This window comes from Neodiprion virginianus, chromosome 3, assembly GCF_021901495.1.
Source record: "Neodiprion virginianus isolate iyNeoVirg1 chromosome 3, iyNeoVirg1.1, whole genome shotgun sequence".
NCBI classification, from domain to species: Eukaryota; Metazoa; Arthropoda; class Insecta; order Hymenoptera; family Diprionidae; genus Neodiprion; species Neodiprion virginianus.
In genome coordinates this window covers 10,033,357-10,055,001 of record NC_060879.1, presented here as the reverse complement: position 1 = coordinate 10,055,001, position 21,645 = coordinate 10,033,357, and the positions used below count along the sequence as shown (strand labels likewise).

The 21,645-nt window shown below is 41.2% G+C and overlaps 2 protein-coding genes and 1 long non-coding RNA gene across 4 annotated transcripts; all 3 read right to left on the bottom strand.

The window, feature by feature from the left end:
• On the bottom strand, positions 1-1,029 carry LOC124299514 (tigger transposable element-derived protein 6-like). Its single transcript, XM_046752770.1, has 2 exons — positions 627-1,029; positions 1-62 (listed from the first exon to the last, which is right to left on the bottom strand). Exons 1-2 carry the CDS (start codon positions 1,027-1,029, stop codon positions 1-3), a joined length of 465 nt encoding a protein of 154 aa, XP_046608726.1.
• A 12,255-nt stretch (positions 1,030-13,284) lies between these two features.
• Positions 13,285-17,564, bottom strand: LOC124301672 (L-threonine ammonia-lyase-like). 2 transcript variants are annotated; one of them, XM_046757037.1, is made up of 6 exons: positions 16,698-16,845; positions 15,793-15,912; positions 15,329-15,687; positions 15,087-15,249; positions 14,473-14,765; positions 13,285-13,925 (listed from the first exon to the last, which is right to left on the bottom strand). In XM_046757037.1, the coding sequence occupies exons 1-6, from the start codon at positions 16,806-16,808 to the stop codon at positions 13,559-13,561; spliced, it is 1,413 nt and encodes a 470-aa protein (XP_046612993.1). In that variant the 5' UTR covers positions 16,809-16,845; the 3' UTR covers positions 13,285-13,558. The 2 variants fall into 2 exon arrangements, with proteins under 2 accessions (XP_046612993.1, XP_046612994.1); XM_046757038.1 differs by lacking the exon at positions 16,698-16,845 and adding an exon at positions 17,479-17,564 and having other exon boundaries at positions 13,286-13,925.
• A 515-nt stretch (positions 17,565-18,079) lies between these two features.
• LOC124301677 (uncharacterized) lies at positions 18,080-18,815 on the bottom strand. The gene is made up of 2 exons (XR_006907534.1): positions 18,613-18,815; positions 18,080-18,233 (listed from the first exon to the last, which is right to left on the bottom strand). It is a non-coding gene; the product is annotated as an uncharacterized LOC124301677 (long non-coding RNA).
• Between the last annotated feature and the right edge of the window lie 2,830 nt (positions 18,816-21,645).

The window sequence follows — 21,645 nt, the reverse complement described above, 5'->3', positions numbered from 1 at the left end:
TCAGTTAAACATGTGACAATATATACAGTGAAACCTGGTTAATTGAGATTTCAAGGGACCATACATTTTACGCCATTTGAAGAGGTTTTCATTTATCAAGTTTTCCAATTAGACAGGTTTAAAATACTAGTTATCTCATTTACAGAGGCCCCCGCTTATAGAGGTCGAAATTTACCGTCATTCCAAATATAAACGTGGAAATATTAATTGTAAATAAGTATGAGTATTTTTAATGTTTTGAGTTACATAATTGAATAGATTTTTTTTATGAATAACAAATGAAACTAAGTGTAAGAATTTATTTATTCATTATAAAAAACAAATAAATGTAGTACAGTACAGTAAAGTTTATGACTTAAAGTAATCGGTTATATTGGTTTGTATTTGATGGCTAGTTGCTAAAACCTGTTTCTCGATGGCATAAATTTGATCAAAAATTCTTTGATCGTCAATATTTGAGATCTCAAAATACTTATGCAAAGTCTCCAAAGCTTCCATTGCCTCACGCTTTGAAATGTTTACTGAAGTTTCTTCATAAACTTCTTCTATTTCTGCTTCAGTCTCCAAAGAAGAATACGTAGAAACGATTTCGTCATCAGTAAGATCTTCTGAAATTATTACATCATCGTCCATAGAAACGAAATCCTGAAAACTCGGCTGCTGGTCATTTTCGTTGTTCCTACAGGTGAAAATTAGTTTGTTCCATTCTGGAAATCTTGCAATGGTCTCTACCTCTTCTTGTAGGTTCTCAGGTTCAGATACATTCGTCACTTTGAATCCAGCTTTTTTGTAACCATTACTTATTGTGGTTTTGCTAACTGAAAACCAAGCTTTTCTTGCAAAACTCATGGCCTGTAGTATGTTGATTTCAGGGCTTTTATCATCTTTTATAGACTTTAGAACATATTGCACAACTTCCTTTCTGTAGTACACTTTTAAGTTGTTGATAATACCCTGATCCATGGGCTGCAATTTACCTGTTGTATTAGCGGGTAAATACAATAATTTAACGTACTCCAATTTTGGCATATTGTTGTGAGCTGTGCAATTGTCGACAAACATCACTATCTTTCGTTTTTGGGCCCTCATATCGGCGTTCACTTTTTTTAACTAATCTACAAATAAATCTGAAGTCATCCAGGCCTTTTTATTATTTTGATAATTAACAGGCAACGTCTTGATATTCTTGAAGCATCTTGGGCTCTTAGATTTTCCAATTAAGAGAAGTGGCAGTTTTTCATTTCCGGACATATTTGCACACACAAGTACAGTAACCCGATCTTTACTCAATTTGCCACCATGGCAAGGCTGACCTTTGAACGTAAACGTTTTATCCGGTAGACACTTGTAGAATAAGCCTGCTTCATCGGCGTTGAATACGTCATCGGGAGTATAATCGTGTAATAAAACTGGAAGGTTTTTAATCCACTCACTACATTCATTGTTGTCCACAGAATTGCTCTCACCACAAATATTTTTAAATGCTATATCGTTTCTTTTCTTAAACCCCTCTAACCATCCATTACTGCCAGAAAAATTGATATGGAGCTTACTTGCAAATTCTTGAGCTTTTTCTTTAATCATTGGTCCGCTTATTGGAATGTTATTATTCCGTACCTGCTTCATCCACGTCGAAAGACATTTTTCGAGTTCAGGATGCTCTGCTGATCTTATTCGTTTAAGCTTCCCTTTTCCATCAATATACTGAGACCGAATATTCTCGTTGTTTTTAATAATTCTACACAAGGTCGATTTTGGTACATTATACTCCGCACACGGTTTATCGCGCGACTTTCCACAATCATAGTCTGATAGAAGCTTTAATTTTTCAGATACTGTTAATGTGTTATGCTTACGTTTGGACATTTTGTACACTTTTATTCTTATGTTTGCACGTCAAAACTTGAAATAGTACTGACAAAAGAGCATGTACGTGCGAACGATGCGAAAGAAATTCAAATGTTTGTAAACAAACGTGTCTAAGTCTGTCTCAACCTGATAAAATGTCTCGCTTATGCAGGGAATTAAGCTGCAGAGTCCCATTTATAGAGGTAAATATCGAAAGAATTCTAGAAATCGAATCTCATCTAACCAGGTTCGTAAAGTTCCATTAACAGAGGGAATTCGATAAAAAAGTGCCGGGACCTCTTAGGAAATCTCAATAATAGAGGCTTCTCACTTATCCAAGTCCCACTTGACAAGGTTTCACTGTATTATATAATTAAGTTGAAATAACAGCAACTATTCTTACCAACATAGTCTCTGTTCCAATTGGAATTGTCTTCTGAAACATTTTGTAATTATTATAGCCTGATGATGGTCGGCAGGGCCCGGCCGAAACGTCGCAAACGCAAACATGTTCGTTTGCCCAACAATTAAATATATCTATTTACCTGACCGGATTTTGACTAAACCTTCTTTATTCTTCAGTGTTGCTATATTGGAACGCTTATCTGACACTAGTTGTTATATGGTAAGACAGAGAGACCGGTGTTCGGCCGCTTCCGTAGGTGTCGCCTCGTGTATCTCGTTACAAACTTCAGCAACATCTTCATCTTCTGATATTTTATTTGATCAATCTATGACAATTTCTACCAGTCAACAGAAATTTCTTGCAAATATTGAAACAGCAATAGAGCAATTCAATTCAACAAATACAACTATTGTTATAAGTGAAGATGTAGACTTACTCGTATTACTCACTGCTCGAAGTCCAATCGAAAAAACTATTTTTTCATTTAAACCCGGAAAAGCTCAACATCAATCGGTAATATATTCATCAAAATGTTTATCTGCTTTTGCAAAGTGCCAAAATCATGCACTATTTTTACATGCAATAACTGGCTGTGATACGACATCCCCATTTTTCAGGAGGGGTAAAACAACTGTTTGTAAAATGTTTGAAAAACAAGATTTAGTTCAATGTGCTGAAGTTTTTAAAAAGAGTAATTCAACGCCACAAGAAGTTATCACCAACGGAATTCGCTTTCTTCTCTGTATGTATGAAGCTCCTAAAAAAATTACGTGCTTAGATAAGTTCCGATATGCATGTTTCGTTACAAATATTTGAAATAAAAATCAAGTGCAGTTAGCTTGTCTTCCTTCAACCTCAGCGGCTGCTTATCAACATCTTTTCCGGGTATATTACCAAGTTCAAGCGTGGGTTGGTTATCAGCTAGACCCAAAAGACTGGGGTTAGAAGTTGGTCGACAATTCATTAGAGCCAGTTCAAACTTTACTCCCACCTGCGTCAGAAAAACTGCTAAACACAATTTTTTGCATCTGTAAAAAGGGATGTAGTGCTGAATGTGGTTGCAAAAAAGTTGGACTGTTTTGTTCTGTAGCATGTACAAATTGTCAAGGCCGGTCATGCTCCAATGTTGAATCACCAACAATTGAAGTTTCATTTGATGCTAACGAAGAGACATGCGATGTATCATTATTGGGGCAATTTACTTGCACCCAGGATGAAGAATATAAACAAGGAGAAGAACAAGGAGAAGAGGTTGCAGAAGTTTCAGATAATTATGATTCCGATAGATAAATTTCCCTATTTTTTTTTTTTTTTTATTTACACCCCTTTTATCATTTTCGACCCATGCCAATATCTTTAATTATTTAATAGTTTCAAATTGAACAGAATCACAACAGATCAGTGGAATAGGCCTACCGGGGAAACCACATTAAAAAAACCGCGCATATAATGACGATCACAACTCTTTCAACTTTTTGAATCGTCATATTCCTAAAACGGTGGCTCTTAGGAAACAAGAATTTCAAGATTTTTTATAGATAATTATCTGATCTACAATTTTTGTCTGGGCTAATTTTATGACAAAACTTACCGTTTTGCTGAAAATCGCGAAAAACCCGTTTTTGTGACCTTTGGCCCCAAGTAAATTTTTTTCCAGGTGTTGGATCGATGAGAACTGTTCACATTTCGTTTATGATAGTGTTTTGAACAATCCTACCGATTTTCAGCCGAGTGTGAATTTTTGTAACCTTGGATGTCGAAATTGACCGGACTACAAATAACAAGCCGTGGCAGCCGAATAAGAACACTCGGAGAGAACATAAGGATCGAGAAATTACACACAAAAATGTACACAAACATACATACACAAACAGAAGCTACAAATCAAAACATGCAATACTCAATATTCATTACTGCGTTAACGATGTGAGATGTTTTTAAGTAATATATACGCAGCAAAACCAGCATGAATAAAAATCGAAACAAATATGCTAAATTTTAATCGTGTTTAATTTAAAATCTCGCATCAACATTTTTAAAGAATCACGTGCAAGTCATCTTTCATTTCATTGTTTCGCATCTATAAATATTATTAGTTCAAAATTTCATGCTTATCCTTAAAGATGAAATAGTCTCCACCAATAATATATTATTAGTTTCACATTCTATACCCATTCTTAATAATGAAAGAAAATATGTCATTTCTTAATGTTGTTATAAACCGAAAGAAAAAAATGTAGTTCTCTCAATCTAATTTCAATGACCAATATAATTATTCCTTTATTATTTATATTTTTTTGATAAGGAGATACATCTCCATTTTCCATTTCTGTTTTGCACGTATAGACGCAAAGTTCCTGAAAATATATTTTTTTTTTACATTAATATTGAACTATTCATTGATCTCATAAGACTTCCGTTTCCGTTTTGAATGTAAGTGGCAGGTGTGCGAAAGAGTGTGAGTGAAAAGGCGAGAATTTAGCAGGATAGCAAAGGTGAGGAGAAAAGGAAATAGGGCAGAGGAGGAGCGGGGAAAACATAGACGGGAGGTCGAGTGAAGGGAATAGGGAGGCAGGAATAGAAAGGAAGGGCAGTTGAAAAAGAAAGAAGAGGGAGAGTTTTGAGGTTAGGCAGAAAGAGCCGGCGGACGGCAACGATTCGGATAAGATAAGCATAGGCGGTGACATCTAGGGAGTAAGAAGGGGGATAGAGTAGAGACAGGTAGGCGGCGGATAGATAAGGTAGGGAGTGGTGACGGAGAGGAAGAATATTAGTAACGCGGGTGGCCAAAAAGAAGGGGCGAACAGGGAAGAGGAGGAGAATGAGAAAGGTAGGCCGGGGGCAGTAGCAGCGTTAGGGAGGGATAGGAGGCATAGCCTGGGATCGACGGCGACGGTGCTAGACTTATGGAAGAGAAAACGGGAGGAGGAAGGGGAAAAAGGGGAGGAGGATGTAGACGAGATGCAGGAAAGAGAAAGAGTATTTGGGAAAAGCAGGAAAGTGCACCGGTCGCCGGAGTGTAAGACAGTGGAGGAAGGGAAGGCAGAGGGAGGGGGTATACAGGATATGCTAAGATTGATTAGGGAAGAGCTAAAGATAGGTCTAGAGGAGGTCAAAGGGCAGGGAAGGGAGATCAGGGAAGAAATGGAAAAGATTAAAGGCGAAATGACTAGAAGGGATGAGCAGTGGGAAGTAGAGAGGGGGGAGATGAAGGAAATGATAAGGGATCTAGGTAAAAGACTAGAAGAGGTAGAAGAGCGGAGAGGGGGGGAGATAGAAAGGGTGAAGGAGAGGCTGATAGAATTAGAAAAGAAGAGTGCAGAAGGCGAGGGGGAAAGGCAGGTACAGGGGAATGCGGAAGTGGCGCAGGTAACAATAGATAGGTTAAAAGAGATGGAGTGGGCCATAGAGAGGAAAGAAAGGGAAGAAAGAAGGGGAAATATAGTAGTGAGAGGAGCGAGACTAGAGAAGGGAAGAGAAAAGGAAGGGTTGAAAAAGATTTTGCAGCTGATAGGGGTAGAGGTCGAGGTAAAGGATATGTGATAGGTAGGCGCGAAAAAGGGGGGAGAAAAGGGGATATGGATAGCGAGACTAGGAAATAGGGAGCAGAAGAGGCAGGTAATGGGAAGAAAAAGCCTCCTCAAAGGGAGGGAGGAGAGAATAGACGAGGATCTCACCTGGGCAGAGAGGAGAATGAAATGGAAGTTGAGGGAGATAGCAGCTATGGAGGAGAGAAGGGAAAACAGAGTAAGAATAGGGTATGCAAAGATCTGGATAGAAGGGAAAATGTGGAAGTGGGATGAGATAGGAGAGGTGCTTAGGGACGGTACAGGGAGAGCGCGGGAAGAGGGATAAAGGGAGGGGAGGGGAAAAGCAGGGGAAAGCGATAGGGAAAGGTCAGCAAGAGAGGAAAGACAAGAGGGAAGTATAGAAGCACAGGGAAGGGTACGTAGGGAAAGGCAGTCGGGGGAATGGGTAGTGGAGGGGGACAGAGGCAGGTGGGGAGAGAGATAAGGAGGAGAGAGAGGGGAGTAGGCGAGACAGAAAGGGAGGTGTGGAAAGTAGCTTTCTGGAATGTGGCGGGGCTCGCGAGAAAGGATGAAGATTTTTGGAGGGGGCTAGGGGAGTGGGATGTAATATTTCTAATGGAGACATGGATAGAAAAAAAGGGGTGGGAAAGGATTAGAAATAAGTTGCCAGTAGGGTATAAATGGGAGGTGCAGTATGCGGTTCGAAAAAATAGGAAGGGAAGAGCAATAGGCGGAATGCTGTCAGAGGTGAGAAGGGAGATAGTAAGTGGGGAGGGAGGGAGGGAAGAGGTAAAAGAGGGCATGATAACAAGGAAAATAAGTGTAGGGGGGGGAAAAATGGGTAGTAGTAGGAATATACGTAAATGGGGATCTAAAAGAGAAGATAGGGGAATTGAAGGAGCGGGCAGAAGAGATAGAGGGAGGGGTAAAAGTGCTAGTGGGGGGTGATTTTAATGCCAGAACAGGGCAGGAGGGGGGAGGATGCTGGGGAGAAGGAGAGAAAGAGAGTAGGAGTAGGAAATCAAAGGACAGGAAAATAAACTCGGAAGGTAGGCAGCTGGTGCAATTTTTAGATGAGACAGGATGGGCAATAATGAACGGGAACACAGAGGGGGATGAGGAGGGGAAATTTACGTATGTAGGAGGGGCGGGGGTGACGGTGATAGACTACGCTATAGGAGACATCGAGGTAAGGGATAGGGTCAGAAGGATAGAGATTGGGGATAGGGTTGACTCGGATCATCACCCGGTAAAAGTGTGGTTGAGGGGGGCAGTGGCTAGGACAAGGAAGGGAAAAAGAGTAGGGGGGACTAGTAGAGGAGACTGGACGGAGGAGGGTAGGATGAGGTTTAGAACAGAAGTCAAATGGGAGGAGATAGGAGAATTGGATGTAGGTAAAGAGATAGAGATAAGAATAAGGGAGTTTAGACGAGCCTCAGATGTAGGAGGGAGGGGGAGGGAAGCGAAGAAGGGATGGTGGGATGAGGAATGTAGGCGAAAAAAAGCGCAAGTTAGGCAGAGTCTAAGGAAATGGAGAAAGGGGGAGGGGGAAGGGGACGCGTATAGAAAGGAAAGAAGGGAATATGCGAGGAGAGGAAAGAGAAAGAAAATGAGGGATTCATAAAAGAAGCAGCGGAAGCAAGGACAGAAAGCAAGGTATGGGAGATGGTTAATGGGGAAAGAAAGAAGTAGAAGAGGGTGAATGAAGAAATAGGAGATCAGGAGTGGAGGGAGTATTTCATGGGATTATTAGGCGGGGTAGAAAGCAAGGTAACAGAAGGCGGGGAGACGGTAAATAGGAAGGGGGACGGGGAAGGAAAGCTGCAGAGGGAAAGGATTAAAAAGGTGATTGGAAAGCTGAGGGATGGAAAGGCACCAGGGGGGGATGGAATAGTTAGCGAGGTATGGCGGTATGGGGGGGGGAGGAAATGGAGCAGTGGATATGGAAAACATGTAACAGAGTTTGGGTGGGGGAGGGCTGGCCAGAGGATTGGAGGGAGGGATTGATAGCGCCGATAGTTAAGAAGGGGGAGGGGAAAAGGGTAGAAGAGTATAGGGGGGTGACTTTGATGCCAACTCTATATAAGGTGTATGCGATGGCATTAGCGGATAGGCTAGAAAGAGAGTTAGAGGAAAAGGGCTTGATACCGCAAAACCAAACGGGTTTCAGAAAAGGCATGGGTACAATTGACAATATATATGTACTTAATTATTGATTCAATAGGCAGGTGGGAAAGGATAAGGGAAAGATGGTGGCGTTCTTTGTGGACTTGAAAGCGGCGTTCGATTTAGTGAACAGGAAGGTGCTGTGGGAGACTATGGAAAGGTGAGGGGTGAGGGAAGGGCTAAGGGTAAGGATAGAGGAAATTTACAAAGAAACAAAGAGTCGAGTGAGGAGCGGGGGAAAGGTAGGAGAGGCGTTCTGGACAGCGAGGGGGCTAAGGCAGGGATGTTCGCTCAGTCCGCATGTGTTCAACCTGCTGCTGGCGGACTTAGAAGAGGAAATAGGGAGAGGGAGAAGGGTTGGGGGGGTGGAGTTAGCCGGCGGCAGGGTATGCACGTTAGCTTATGCGGATGATATAGTGTTACTAGCGGAAAGTGAAGAGGAAATGCAGGTAATGATTAGGAAGTTAGAAAGGTATGTGGATAGGAAAAGGCTGACGGTAAATGTAGGAAAATCAAAGATTATGAGATTTAGGAAAGGGGCGGTAGAAGGAAAAACATAGATTGGAGATGGAAAGGGAAAAAGATAGAGGAGGTGAAAGAGTTCAGCTATCTAGGGTATAGAGTCAAGTGCAATGGGGGACAGGAAGCACAGGTGAAAGAGAGAGTACGGAAAGCAGGGGTAGTAATGAGGCAGGTATGGGGAATAGGAAAAAGAAGCTTTGGGAGGGATTGGGAAAAAAGGATTTGGTTATTTGACAGGCTAGTATGGACGGTAATAGAGTATGCATCGGAGATAGGGGGGTGGAGGGAAAGGAGGGCGGTCGAGGCGGTACAGGATAGATTTTTGAGATGGACATTAGGAGTGGATGGGAGAACACCGGGATATCTAGTAAGGGAGGAACTACAGAGGGAGAAGCTAAGGATTAGGGCAGGGAGATGGGCATGGAATTTTGAAAGGAAGCTGGAGAGAGTGGAGGGTAGCGAGTTAGCTAGGAGATGCTGGGAAGAGATAAGGGAGAAGGCAGAAGCTGGGAGGCAGGGATCGAGGTGGGAAAGAGAAAGGGAAAGTTTCTTTGCCGAAAGGGGAGCAGAGAGTAGAGAGGTAGTCGCGAGAAGGGAGAGGGGCGAAATGGAGTTTAGGGAAATAGAGGAGAGAGAGAGGGAAGAACAGAGAAAAGAGAGGTGGGAGAAAATAAGGGAATCGAGGTACAACAGATGGTACAGGCTAGTGAAAGGAGAAGGGATACCAGGATATCTGGGAAAGGGATGGGGAGAAAGCAGGTGGACAAGGGTGGCAAGATTTAGATTAGGAAACGAGATGAAGGAGGCAAGATACTGGGAAGAAGAGGAAAAGAGAAGGTGTAGGGTGTGCGGGGGGGAGGAGGAAACATGGGAGCACGTATGGGAAAGGTGCGTAGGCTGGGATAGAAGGGAGGAAAGCTGGCAGGAAGTGGTGAGGGAGATGTTAGGTGCGGAGGGGGTGGGAGAAGTCTGGATGAGAGAATTGGAAAGGATCAGGGATGTACAAGAGAATGAAAGAGTGAGAGATGAATGGGAAATGGAAGTCGAGTCATTAGGATAAGGACGATTTAGTAAAATAGAATAAGGTAAAATAGGATAAGGTTAAGTGAAGATAAGGATAAAAAATAAGAAAAGGATGAGAGGGAAAGTAAGGGAATGGCAAGGCAATGGCACAGGGCACAGGCAATTAGAAATTAAGTAAGGATAAGGTAGGAAGTGAGAATAGGGTAAGAATAGGTTAAGAAAACATGTAAAAATATTGTAAAGGAAGAGGAAAAGGGAAGTCCTTGTAACCCCAAGGGGATCAATAAATATTACATACATACATTTATCTCATAATTAATACATACCTCTGATTTCACTTCGTACGGCGGATTATGTACTTTCGTCTGTGGTATTAGTTTCCCACGGACGATTCGTTCTCCACTAGCTTCATCATGAATTTCAACGACCTCCTGAACATGATGGCTTTGGAATAGTTTATACCCTATAAATGTTTAATTAATTGATCATCGTATTGTTAGTAATACGATAATCCTAAAAATAAATACGTAGTGAAAATTAAAATGAATTTGAAAGAATATCTCATATGTTTCGTGCATTTACTTACCTTGCGACAAATTTTCCGCGAAAGAATTCTGCATGTATGTTCTGAAATCCACATTTGATGATAGTGTGGCTCATAATATCACTTTTATTTTCGCATTGCATTAAATAACACAATAATTTGAAACGTGCCGTGATTGTACGCTTGTACGCTTTGTATTCCACCACACGCAATACATTTCTTACCAAAAATTTTGAAATTCTTATCTCTTGAGCGATACGGCTTGCAGGTTTCATCGGATCTTCTTCGGCACACAAACATATCGCTAATTTTGTCTCATAACTTGTATTTCTGTTCGGCTGCGACACCTTCACTGTTCTTCCATCGACACTTCCTTTTTGTTCGAACCGTATTACAATTTTACGTATCGTATTATGCGATGGGATCGGGCGATTTGGGTACGATGCCGTGAAATGAGTCGATAACTCGCTGCCTCGTAACGTTGTCTCAAAATAGCCACTTTTTCTTCAACACTGAATTTACAATTCGGCATTTTTGACAGTACTAAATTGGAAAGCAGATTCAATTATTGCATACTGAAGTAAACAACGCTTCGATCGCGAATAGACGCCGTAATAATGCAAAACCACCTGTTGATTTGTGGTTGCTGTATGGTAACGACGAACAAATGAATATAGCGTTCAATCTGGACGAGTTATTGACATGTAATCGTTGCATCTTTCCGCAAATCAATCGCGAACAATACTCAATAAAAATTTTACTTTATAAAGAACAGGGTTGTACATTTTTTTATTAAAAAAGTAAATGATAAATGTATTGCGCGCGGTGGGATACAAAGCGTACAAGCTGCAGAAACACCAAGAGCTTCTGCCTGGCGATGCAGGACGACGCCTCATATTTTGCGAACAGATGATGAACACTTATGATCAAAATACGGGGCTTGGAGTGTGCTTCAGTGACGAGAGCACGGTGTTTTTAGTGGGAATGCCGAATAGGCAGAATACAAGAGCGTGGTCCCAACATAATCCCTATGTTTTCCTTGGAAATCGAACACAGTACCCTGTCAAGGTGAACATTTGGGTGGGTGTTGTCGACGGCCACATTATCGGGCCGTTTTTCATCGAAGGAAATCTCAATGGGGAAAGATATTTGCAGTTACTCAGGGAGCAGATTATACCTGCAATCAGAGCGATTGACGGGGACGTAAGTACAATTTATTCAAGTTGTACCTAGGTAGATTATAAATAATACTATTAATGATGATGATGATAACAGTAATGAAATTATTGATAATAATGTAAGATCGTGGTCCCCCATATTGACTAAGAAGTTTATGAAAATCACGATGGCCAAAGTAATTGACAATATTTGTCGAACTGATTAAAATTATAAAATGGGCTCAATATGATTTTGCGAGGCAATTGTAGACTGCGATCTTAATTCTTTCAATTATAAATTACAATTGTAATTCGTAAATCAAATCCTATCGATTAGGCCCAACACTGGTTGCAGAGCAGTTGACAGGAAGTCGAGAGGACCTGGGTTCAAATCTCAGTGCAGTTACCCGAAGCTTCGGTTTTCCAAGATTCTGACAGTAATATTAACAGTAAAATCATCATCATGATTCAATTCATCGTCAATTGAATTATTTCAACAATTACTCATTACAATTGAAAAATAAAAAGTTGAAATAATGATACGAACTTCGTTCATAATAATATGAATATTATTCTTTGACTGTATTTTTCAGGGTCCCAGAGTATGGTTCCAATAGGATAGGGCGCCACCACATTTTACGCAACGAGTAAGGGAATACCTCGACCAAGAATTCCCTGATCGCTGGATCGGCAGGGGAAGTCCTACCATACAGTGGCCCGCGCGGTCCTCTGACCTCACACCACTGGATTACGGCCTACGGCCTTATTTGAGTCCTAGCTCAACCTAGAAAATAGTCGCTGCTTTTGCTCCTTGGGCCGACAGTGAGAGTTTGATGAACGCGGTGATTCGATCAATGTTCATTATTGTGAACAACCGAATTAAATTACATATTCATAGGATATTGCTAAAAAAAGTATCACTATTCGATTTGTGATTTCAAATTATTTGCACACCCTCAGCTTTTTTCTTCACACTTTTGATGTCCTGATTTATTCTTGGTCGCTCAGTTTTCAGTCTACCATAACATGTTATAAATGAAAAAAAAAAAACCATTCAGAGGGATTGACCTGGGATCCTTGTTAATGTAGGAAGTAAAAAATTCAGAGCTTGACTGCCAGTTGTTCCGCCAAGCTGCGTTTCGGTATAACGACGAATTAAGCTGGCGAGATGCGCGACGAGTTTGTCGGCAGCGGTGTCGGGGCACAATCGAGCAAGCACTAATCCCAGCTTGTCACGGGCATCAGGATTTAATACATCCAATTATGATACGAAGTTCGTTCGACGTTAAATGTAGCGTGTCAGAGGATGTGCGGGTTGTTCCAAGTCGGAGCGACGAGCGCTGGCTGCGCAGCACCCAGAAGGCTCGACGTGACCGAAATCACCAAGCTTCTGGTTTCCCCGCTCCGCAGGTTGCCCCTCAGGAAATGTAACCGGTAGCTGAAACTCGTTTAATTCAATGTCCCGACCAAAAGTCGCCATGACATTTATTACGACTCAGCCAATTCTCCCCCGCCTTACTCGGGGACCCCGATCATCGTCTTCGACTTATTAAACGATCCAAGGTTGGATGGTAGCCAGCATTAATTTTCTTGCTTACCATCCACAATATCCTCTTTAAAAATCTCCCCTGAAAAAATCCCCCATTGAAAAAATTCTCACTGCAGAATTTTATATTTTTCTCGTCAATTTAATTTAATCGGTTTTTTTATTTTTTCATTTTTTTTTTTTTGTTTTTTCTGTCATAGGTGATTTTATCCTGCGGGGATTTTTATCGGAGAGATTTTCTCTAGCCACCATTTTCTTGGATCTAGGATTAAACTCAGATCCCCTGCCGAGGTTTTTTACCACAGAAAGAAACCCCCTTTTCACATTTTCAAGGAGTATAGGCTATCAATTTTTAAGTATAAAACCGCAATACTAATCAAACATTCTTTATTAACAAAACTTTTACCCAGATACCCCATGTATAATACCCAGAATCATTGATTAACAATTTTATCTTTCGTTACAGCTATGCGAACTATAGGTAGGTGTATAATATATAAAGAAACGTTTGGCCCATAACCACAAGATCAGAAATAGGAATAAATAAAAGTTACACATTACAATGTTCACACAACTAAACGAGTTGCCTTCTTTTATCCACGATCAGTTAAAGTAAGCGTTGAAAATATCATCTAGAGTCAACGTCGAGAGAAATAATTCAGTTGCAACGCTAAGTCATTTTTCGATAATACACTTCCTCAATGTCGTTTCAGTCTAAGGCGATTCAAGAACTATCGATGGTTAATCTTGATTTCGGTTTGAACGCGGATTGAACGCATTTAATCTAATGCGGTAGCGTCATAACTGGTTTACAATCTAGCACCCTGTGAAGGATTGATCGTCACCGTTTGAAAATTCGGAACTGTTGCCAAAAACAACCCTCCTGTAGTTCTTGTAGAGCATTTCCTGTAGCTGTCGGGCGTGATGGGCGTCCCTGGTCTCGCATACGACCTTGACCTCGACGCTGAATATGTCCGACATGATCCAGGCCCGCTCGTGCATGATGTCTTTTATGGACACCCCGATGTCGGCGACCATCTTGCCGAGCTCGGAGATCCCTCCTGGACGGTCGGACACCGTCACTGTGAACTTGAGGAGGCGACCCTCGGCGGCAAGTCCGCGCTCCAGGCACCTACCCAGAATCGTCGTATCTATGTTGCCACCGCAGAGGGGGAGGACCACTCTAAAACAGATTTTAACCGGTGTAGGTGAGGCGGCAACGCCCTCGAAGAGGTGCGGGCTAAGGGATGGCCCGTTTAACGGTTAATTAACTTTTACGATTATACTTCGTTTCGGGTCGTTACGTAACGACGCCCGGAAACGACGACGGAATGACGCGCGAACTCTGGATGGAACGACTGACGAAGAACCACCACCCCCATGCTTCGTTGTTTCTCAAGGATCGCTACTCCTTGCCGTATACCTACCATCTTCCTGCGGAATCGCGTATCAGAAAACGGGAAAACCGGAGTCCCAGGAGAAAAGGTCTTACGGGTACTGTCAGGAACGTTATGCGTTCGAACTACAAGAAATCACATTCCAAGAGCTCGTAAAATCGTACAAAATTGTTTCATGAGTTACGAAACTACTAAGTTGGTGTGGCATTTGAAACGATGGCGATCGGAACATCGTTCAGCTCTTCGTTGGAGGAACTGAGCCGTTACTTTCCTAATGAGCTGCTTGAGAGATGTTGGAATCTTTGGTTGCGAACTCAAATGGTGTCACCTCACCTTTTTCCTTTCAGTTCGTCGAGCTGTCCTGCGAGAATGGCGGCCAATCCCGTAGCTCCGGCACCCTCGACTATGCACTTCTCATTTTCGACCAACTTCAAGATCGCTATGGCGATCCACTCCTCCTTGACGACGACTAGCTTGTCAATCAGCGGATCGGCAGTAACGAAGGCGTTGTAGCCAACCATAGGAACGGCCAGACCATCGGCTAGAGTCGATTCGATTGGTGTGTAAGTTGGACGACCGGCTGCCCGGGCTGCCGTGAAACTTGCGCACCTGTGGGACTCGACGCCCTGGGAAAAATCGGTGAAAAGTGAAAAAACGGTTCTGAGAGGCCTTTTGGAGAGAAAGAATTATACAGTTTCATTAATTTTTAACTTTTTTTTCTCTTTTTAACGTGTCACTCGAAAAATTCGCCGTAAAACCCAGAGAAAGTAGGAAAATATTTAGAAGTCACAATATTTTCCTACTTCCACCAATTTCTTTTAGTATTTATCACATATATTTCGAGTGGTTCATTATAAAAAAAAAAAAATGTCAAATAAGGAACTACTCTGTTATACAGTATTTGAGGATACGTTGGAATTAATGCTTCTGATTCTTCCGATTCTTACTATAACTTTCACATGCGGATGCAGAGTTTTTATCGCTAGTGCAACACCGGCGATCAGACCTCCTCCTCCGACGGGAACGACAACGGCATCGATATCTGGAACCTGCTCCACGACCTCCAATCCCAATGTTCCTTGACCGGCCATGATATGCGGATGATCGTAGCTGGAGGAGGGAAAGACCGCATATCACACTTGTGACAGTGGACATAGACGCCAAACTGAGTCGGGAATATTGTTCCTACCCGTTGATGTAGACGAGGCCCTTTTCCTTGCCGATCTGCATGGCGTTCTGCTTGGCCTCACCCATGTCCGAACCCTGGACGACGACCGTTGCGCCGTGCTGTTTGCACGCCGCGATTTTCATGATCGGCGCCACAGCCGGCATCACGACTGTCACCGGTATTCCAAGTTTTGCCCCATGGTAGCAAAGTGCCAAGGCATGGTTGCCCAGGGAGGCCGATATCACTCCGTTACGTTTCTGCTCGTCGGAGAGCATCAGCAAAGCGTAGAGAGCGCCTCGCTCCTTGAAGCTTCCCGTGGTTTGCAGGAAGTCCTTCTTCAGGTACAGCTCCATGCCCATGGAGTCCGACAGCCGGGATCTCTGTTCGACGGAGGTTTCGGGTGAGTGTAATGAAAAATGATGTTTGTGCAATTGGAAGCGAATCGAAGACTTCCGATTGCTCGATATACAGTGATATTTACATACCGCACATGGTGTGTTGATTATCCCCGACTTGATTTTGAACGCGGCTGAGGTCACGTCTTCGCAGGTAATTTTTTGCGGATTTCCTTCGACGCAGTAAGGGTCAAAGACTGACTCATCTCCCTGTAAAATCAAATCGTTGTACGTATATGCGGGCGTGAAACCATTGAGCTACTGCGATAAGGCCAAGCAATATTCAGGTACTAATTCTTCAGTTCCTTGATTTTACATAAATACTCCTGCTGTGCGATATCTCCCTATTATGATAGGATACGGAACGTCGATAGTCTTTTGTCACCGCACATATTGACTCAATGACTCAACGCTCGTTACTGATAACGCGCGTATATTGGGTCAAAGGTTCATGCTGAGTCAAAAAACCGTTAATCGATACTTACACCCGTCTCTCTTTGCTAAAAGTCTACGATTCACGTTGTTGGTCTTCAAGATCAACTCTGTGATAAATGTTGCTATGATAAATTCGCAGAATCGGTTAATGTCGTCAACCTTGGAATATGGATGTGAATCACAAAAAGTATCGAATGCCTGAACGTTAGTCATTGAAACAGTCACAGGACTGTCGTTATTATTCAATGTAATTTCATTTTTTTTTGTTTGCAATACTTTGTGAAATATGAATCTCAGTGTTATACTTTTTAACTGTGTTAAACTTTCGTGAAACCGATAAATCGAAAACCCATTATTGGTAATGTTAATTCGCGTTCGAAGATGTGACAACCGATCAAAGTGCATTGTTCAAAACGAGTGCGTGATGGATGAAATTATTTACTTCAATTTTTCACAAGGTACGGAACTTGAACATAAAATTCAATCCTAAATTATCCCGTGTAACGCCCTCGCCCTACAGTAGAGTTTGATGAAGATTATAAGGGAATTAGATAACTTACCGTAGAAATCGAGGAGACGGAAATGTTGCTAGTGCTCGAGTAACTCTTGTTAACTCCATTTGAAGCAAACAAGTTAAGAGGCTGACTTGGAAGCTTATTCAAATCCCTCATCTCGCACCTTATTTTCAATCTTCGTAGGTAAACTTTAATTACGCTATTTAACAACTAATAACCTGAACTTCAGACGAGATACTGCGCGGGATACGTGTTTTATGGAAAATTGCCTCCGACGAATATAATCGCGAACCTTGTGACCTTAAGCTCGAGTCTCCTCTTGTCGAGCAACTTTACTACTGCTGCACTTACGGATGGGGGCGGGTTACTTCCTCCACTCGGCAACAGCACGTGCTGTGTCACGTGGCGGTCACTTATCGTCGTCGGCTGTTTCTCGGACGGAACATTTTCATTATATATATACGTATACATAGCCTCGACACGCCTCACCACCGCAGCATCGACTTTGACCTTATCAACCATTATTTCGCAACACGGTTTACTGTCAGCACTTTTTTCGAAAATCCGCCACAAAATTCTCGGGCTCAACGCGTGTTTTTTTTCAACTACAGTGAAAAGTCGCGACTTGATCGAACGGAGACGAGATTTCCAGTAATTATGATAACGATTGATCGTGAATATGTAAGCAAACACGTGGATGGAGATAAATTCGCTGAGAAGAATTATTTGTGGAATAATAAGCGAGCACGGAAAATTTCCATTACACTATAAACGCTGTTTGCAAACCGTTAGAAATCGTCTGATTATAAGGGTCACGTCCACTTACCACATTAGCCTGGCGCCAAATTTTTCTGTGCTCCATTCTTATACAGTGGTCAGAGTAAAATTGAAACAGTCACTCTCGCCGGACCTCAGTCAGTGACTCAATGAAAAAACGCAATCCAACCAACGACTACGAATCAATGACCTCGCTCTCCGATATCTAGCCAGAAAAAACTGGAAAGAAACCACATTGCACTATTCTGTAAGTCTCGCTGTAATGATTAGTTGAAATTCGGTCATCGCACATGTATAGATGATCCAGCTTTGACCCCATCCAAATGTGTAGATCTTAAATCTATCTTAAATATAAGCTCAAGTGGCTCTTACTTGATCATCGAATATTCACCTACTAATTGTTTCGTGCTGACATTTTACAGCGACAAATCTGTAATACCGTAAAGATTTGCTGGTTTTCAAGAGGGTGAATAAATTTCATTGCCAGAATGCACATTCTGGATCGAATTTGACTATAATCATTGCTGCATCATTGTGTGAATCATAATACTCGGTAAATTTCCTTAAGGGGGGAAACCGGTTTATGAGGTCGAAATTTTGCTGTTTTTCATGATTTTTTTTAACCAGAAAGGAATAATCGCAAAATGTTCAAACCTGGAGGATATTTTATTTATGTTTTCAAGTACACTTTGAAATTTTTTCAAATGATTTCCGCCGGAAATAGTGGAGTTACCGCGTGCAGTCCATGGGCGATTGCCATCCGAGCATTTGGCTTGCGTACATCCCTGACGTCGCAATTTTTATCTGTAATCGTCAGGATTTTTTTTTTTTTTCATTAGAAACATATTTTCTGAGAATATGAACCTAATTTTGATCAAACAAATTGAAAATTGCATGTTTTGGAGGTGTTTGAACACAATGTCATGTTTTTATACTATATTTTTTCATCTTTCTTGCATAAAAACATATATTTTTAATAACAATGTAATCCCCGAATTAGTTTCATATCACGTGGAATTGAATAAAGAATATCTAAACCAAATTTCAGAACGATTGATCAATAACTTTTCGAGCTAGAATGTACGCAAGTCGAAAAAACGTCGTTTCGAGAAAAACGCGTTTGAAATAAAATGTAGCGAAAACGAGAAATTCAAGGCAATAATTAATTATAAAAAATGCTCACCGGTTAATCAGCTATACCAGCATCATATAGCAATCCCTCTTCTTGCTCATATGCGTCATTCTATTATTCAATAGTACAGCGGTATTGAGGCAGGTAGCTGGAAAAGAAGGGTCTGGGCGACCGCTCCGTTGTAATTACCGTGCGCTTCTTCACAGAACCGACGGGCGGTCACTTAAGTGCTCATTGCATTCGAACTAATGGGAATTTTGCTTCGAAATTTTGACCACATATTCTTGAATAGTTATACTAACGATTCATGCAATAAAAAAACAGACGATTTTTCGATCGGTCTAAACTGGGTTTCCCCCTTAACGAACCGTTCGCACACGGAAGGTCGCATCGCGAACCATGTCGAACTCGAAGGAAAAATCACCGAAATCCTTGCGAACATGTTACTACAACACGTGTTAAATATTACTGGTGCATTTCATGATTGCCTAGGGTACTGCACGGTAATGATGGGTGGCCATTTTGAAGTCTACATCGATGGTTTTTTAGTATAAATTATCAATTATTACAGAAAATTAAATTATAATCAATTCTTCGTCCCGAAATTGACTGTTTTACAAAAAATTGTGAGAAAATATTCAATTCTCTATTAACGTTGGTGTTATGCTTTAAGCAGAAGCAATGAGTTTTCGTAGAGTTGGACCTGTATGATTTTTGTGAAAAAATTTCTACAAATTCTCACCGTATAATACGTACGAACAATTCAAGCCTGTGGACAAAGTGGGGCTCCTAACTATTTCTTTTGTAATGCATTTTTTAATATTTTATTTTATCTATTGAAACAATTGTCACGTTACTAAAATATCGTAATTTTATTCGTGATGACATTTGTATGAAATAATCTTAGAAACACATTAATGAAGTGAAATCTAGAAAACGGTGACTCAAAAGTGTTAGTTGTGCTGTACTAATGGATGAGATCCGTTCCCTTCAATGTTTCCTAATTCGAAAATTATTCGATTTCATTTCATCAATGTGTTTAGAATATTATTTAAGACAAATTACGGCGTAAAAAAATGTTCAACTTGTTATGGACGTGATGATAGTTTTAATTGAAAGAGTAAAACAGTGAAAACTTGATGGGATTCCCCAATTTTAAATCAATTTCAGTTCATAACCAATGATCTTTGATGTTTATTATTGTTATTTTAAATTTGTCATCTTCATTAGCAATAATAATAACACTTAGAGAAAGTTTTAGTTTCGGTTACCGCTCAGTCCTTGACTACTTTCATTTTTTACCACAATCGAAAAATATAGTTCTAGGTAAAGAATAAAAAGTAGTTTTCTAGCTGTTGCCAGAAAGTCTAGTATCCGTTACTATTCTTTCTCGTTATGATCACTGTAACTATATTTTCTTGTAACTGTTGCACAAATTCAATGCTTGTGCAATAACAAATTGACGTTAAAGCCTTATTCAACGGAAAAAGTACAGTAAAGGGAACAAACTGATTTTACGTTAGTAGCGTATATATGAAAGTTCTGGACCACCTCCTCCTCCCCCCCCCCCCCCCGAATCCGCGGCGTGACCCCCCCCCCCCCCTCGCCGCCTACCTTCCCAAATCGCGGCGGGACCCCCCCCCATCCGCGTAGGTACCCCCCTCCCCCCACAAATCCGCGGCGCTACCCGCCCCGTTGATCATTTTCGGGTTTTGCCGCAAGATGGCTGTTTTCATAGGATTTGACGCGCGCGCGCGCACACACACACACACACACACACACACACACACAATAATTCCTGTCGAGACTTGTTTTTCGCCGAACGTCATAAGTGTAGGTATTCGGGGCAAGGGCTCTGGGCCCTGATTTTTTATACCCACACCGCCCACTACCTGCTTTTTGTTGACCGATTTCCATTACATGCTTGGGAAACTATACATTGCTACTTTACTCGCAGCATTTGCGCGGATTTTCATACTTAGGTGGGCATCCATCGTAGGCGGCGGAGGGTTCGTGGAGAGGGGGAGGGGGTGAAAACCTGTTCCAACACGCTTTTAGGCAAGATGCAGCTGCGGAAGCGGGTCACTTCAAACGAGCAATAAAACCCAAAAATTTGGAGATGGGGGGATGGGTAAAGGCTGGGCCCAGTCGTCTCTGACGTCATTTTTCCCTCCGATATGCGCAGAACGCAGTGCGCATCGTTCCCCAATCTTGCGATCTATCGGCCTATACAAGTTACAGTGATCATAACGAGAAAGAATAGTAACGGATACTAGACTTTCTGGCAACAGCTAGAAAACTACTTTTTATTCTTTACCTAGAACTATATTTTTCGATTGTGGTAAAAAATGAAAGTAGTCAAGGACTGAGCGGTAACCGAAACTAAAACTTTCTCTAAGTGTTATTATTATTGCTAATGAAGATGACAAATTTAAAATAACAATAATAAACATCAAAGATCATTGGTTATGAACTGAAATTGATTTAAAATTGGGGAATCCCATCAAGTTTTCACTGTTTTACTCTTTCAATTAAAACTATCATCACGTCCATAACAAGTTGAACATTTTTTTACGCCGTAATTTGTCTTAAATAATATTCTAAACACATTGATGAAATGAAATCGAATAATTTTCGAATTAGGAAACATTGAAGGGAACGGATCTCATCCATTAGTACAGCACAACTAACACTTTTGAGTCACCGTTTTCTAGATTTCACTTCATTAATGTGTTTCTAAGATTATTTCATACAAATGTCATCACGAATAAAATTACGATATTTTAGTAACGTGACAATTGTTTCAATAGATAAAATAAAATATTAAAAAATGCATTACAAAAGAAATAGTTAGGAGCCCCACTTTGTCCACAGGCTTGAATTGTTCGTACGTATTATACGGTGAGAATTTGTAGAAATTTTTTCACAAAAATCATACAGGTCCAACTCTACGAAAACTCATTGCTTCTGCTTAAAGCATAACACCAACGTTAATAGAGAATTGAATATTTTCTCACAATTTTTTGTAAAACAGTCAATTTCGGGACGAAGAATTGATTATAATTTAATTTTCTGTAATAATTG

Bases quoted from the DNA above. Each gene is read 5' to 3' on its own strand.
- LOC124299514 (XM_046752770.1), bottom strand. From the start codon at position 1,029: ATGCCAAAATTGGAGTACGTTAAATTATTGTATTTACCCGCTAATACA. The intron at 63-626 runs ATGATGTAATAA...GGCGTAAAATGT, and splicing joins GGATTTCGTTTCTATGGACG to ATGGTCCCTTGAAATCTCAA.
- LOC124301672 (XM_046757037.1), bottom strand. From the start codon at position 16,808: ATGAGGGATTTGAATAAGCTTCCAAGTCAGCCTCTTAACTTGTTTGCT. The intron at 15,688-15,792 runs GTATGTAAATAT...TCCGTCGAACAG, and splicing joins TAATCAACACACCATGTGCG to AGATCCCGGCTGTCGGACTC. The intron at 15,250-15,328 runs GTAGGAACAATA...TCCCTCCTCCAG, and splicing joins GGCCTCGTCTACATCAACGG to CTACGATCATCCGCATATCA.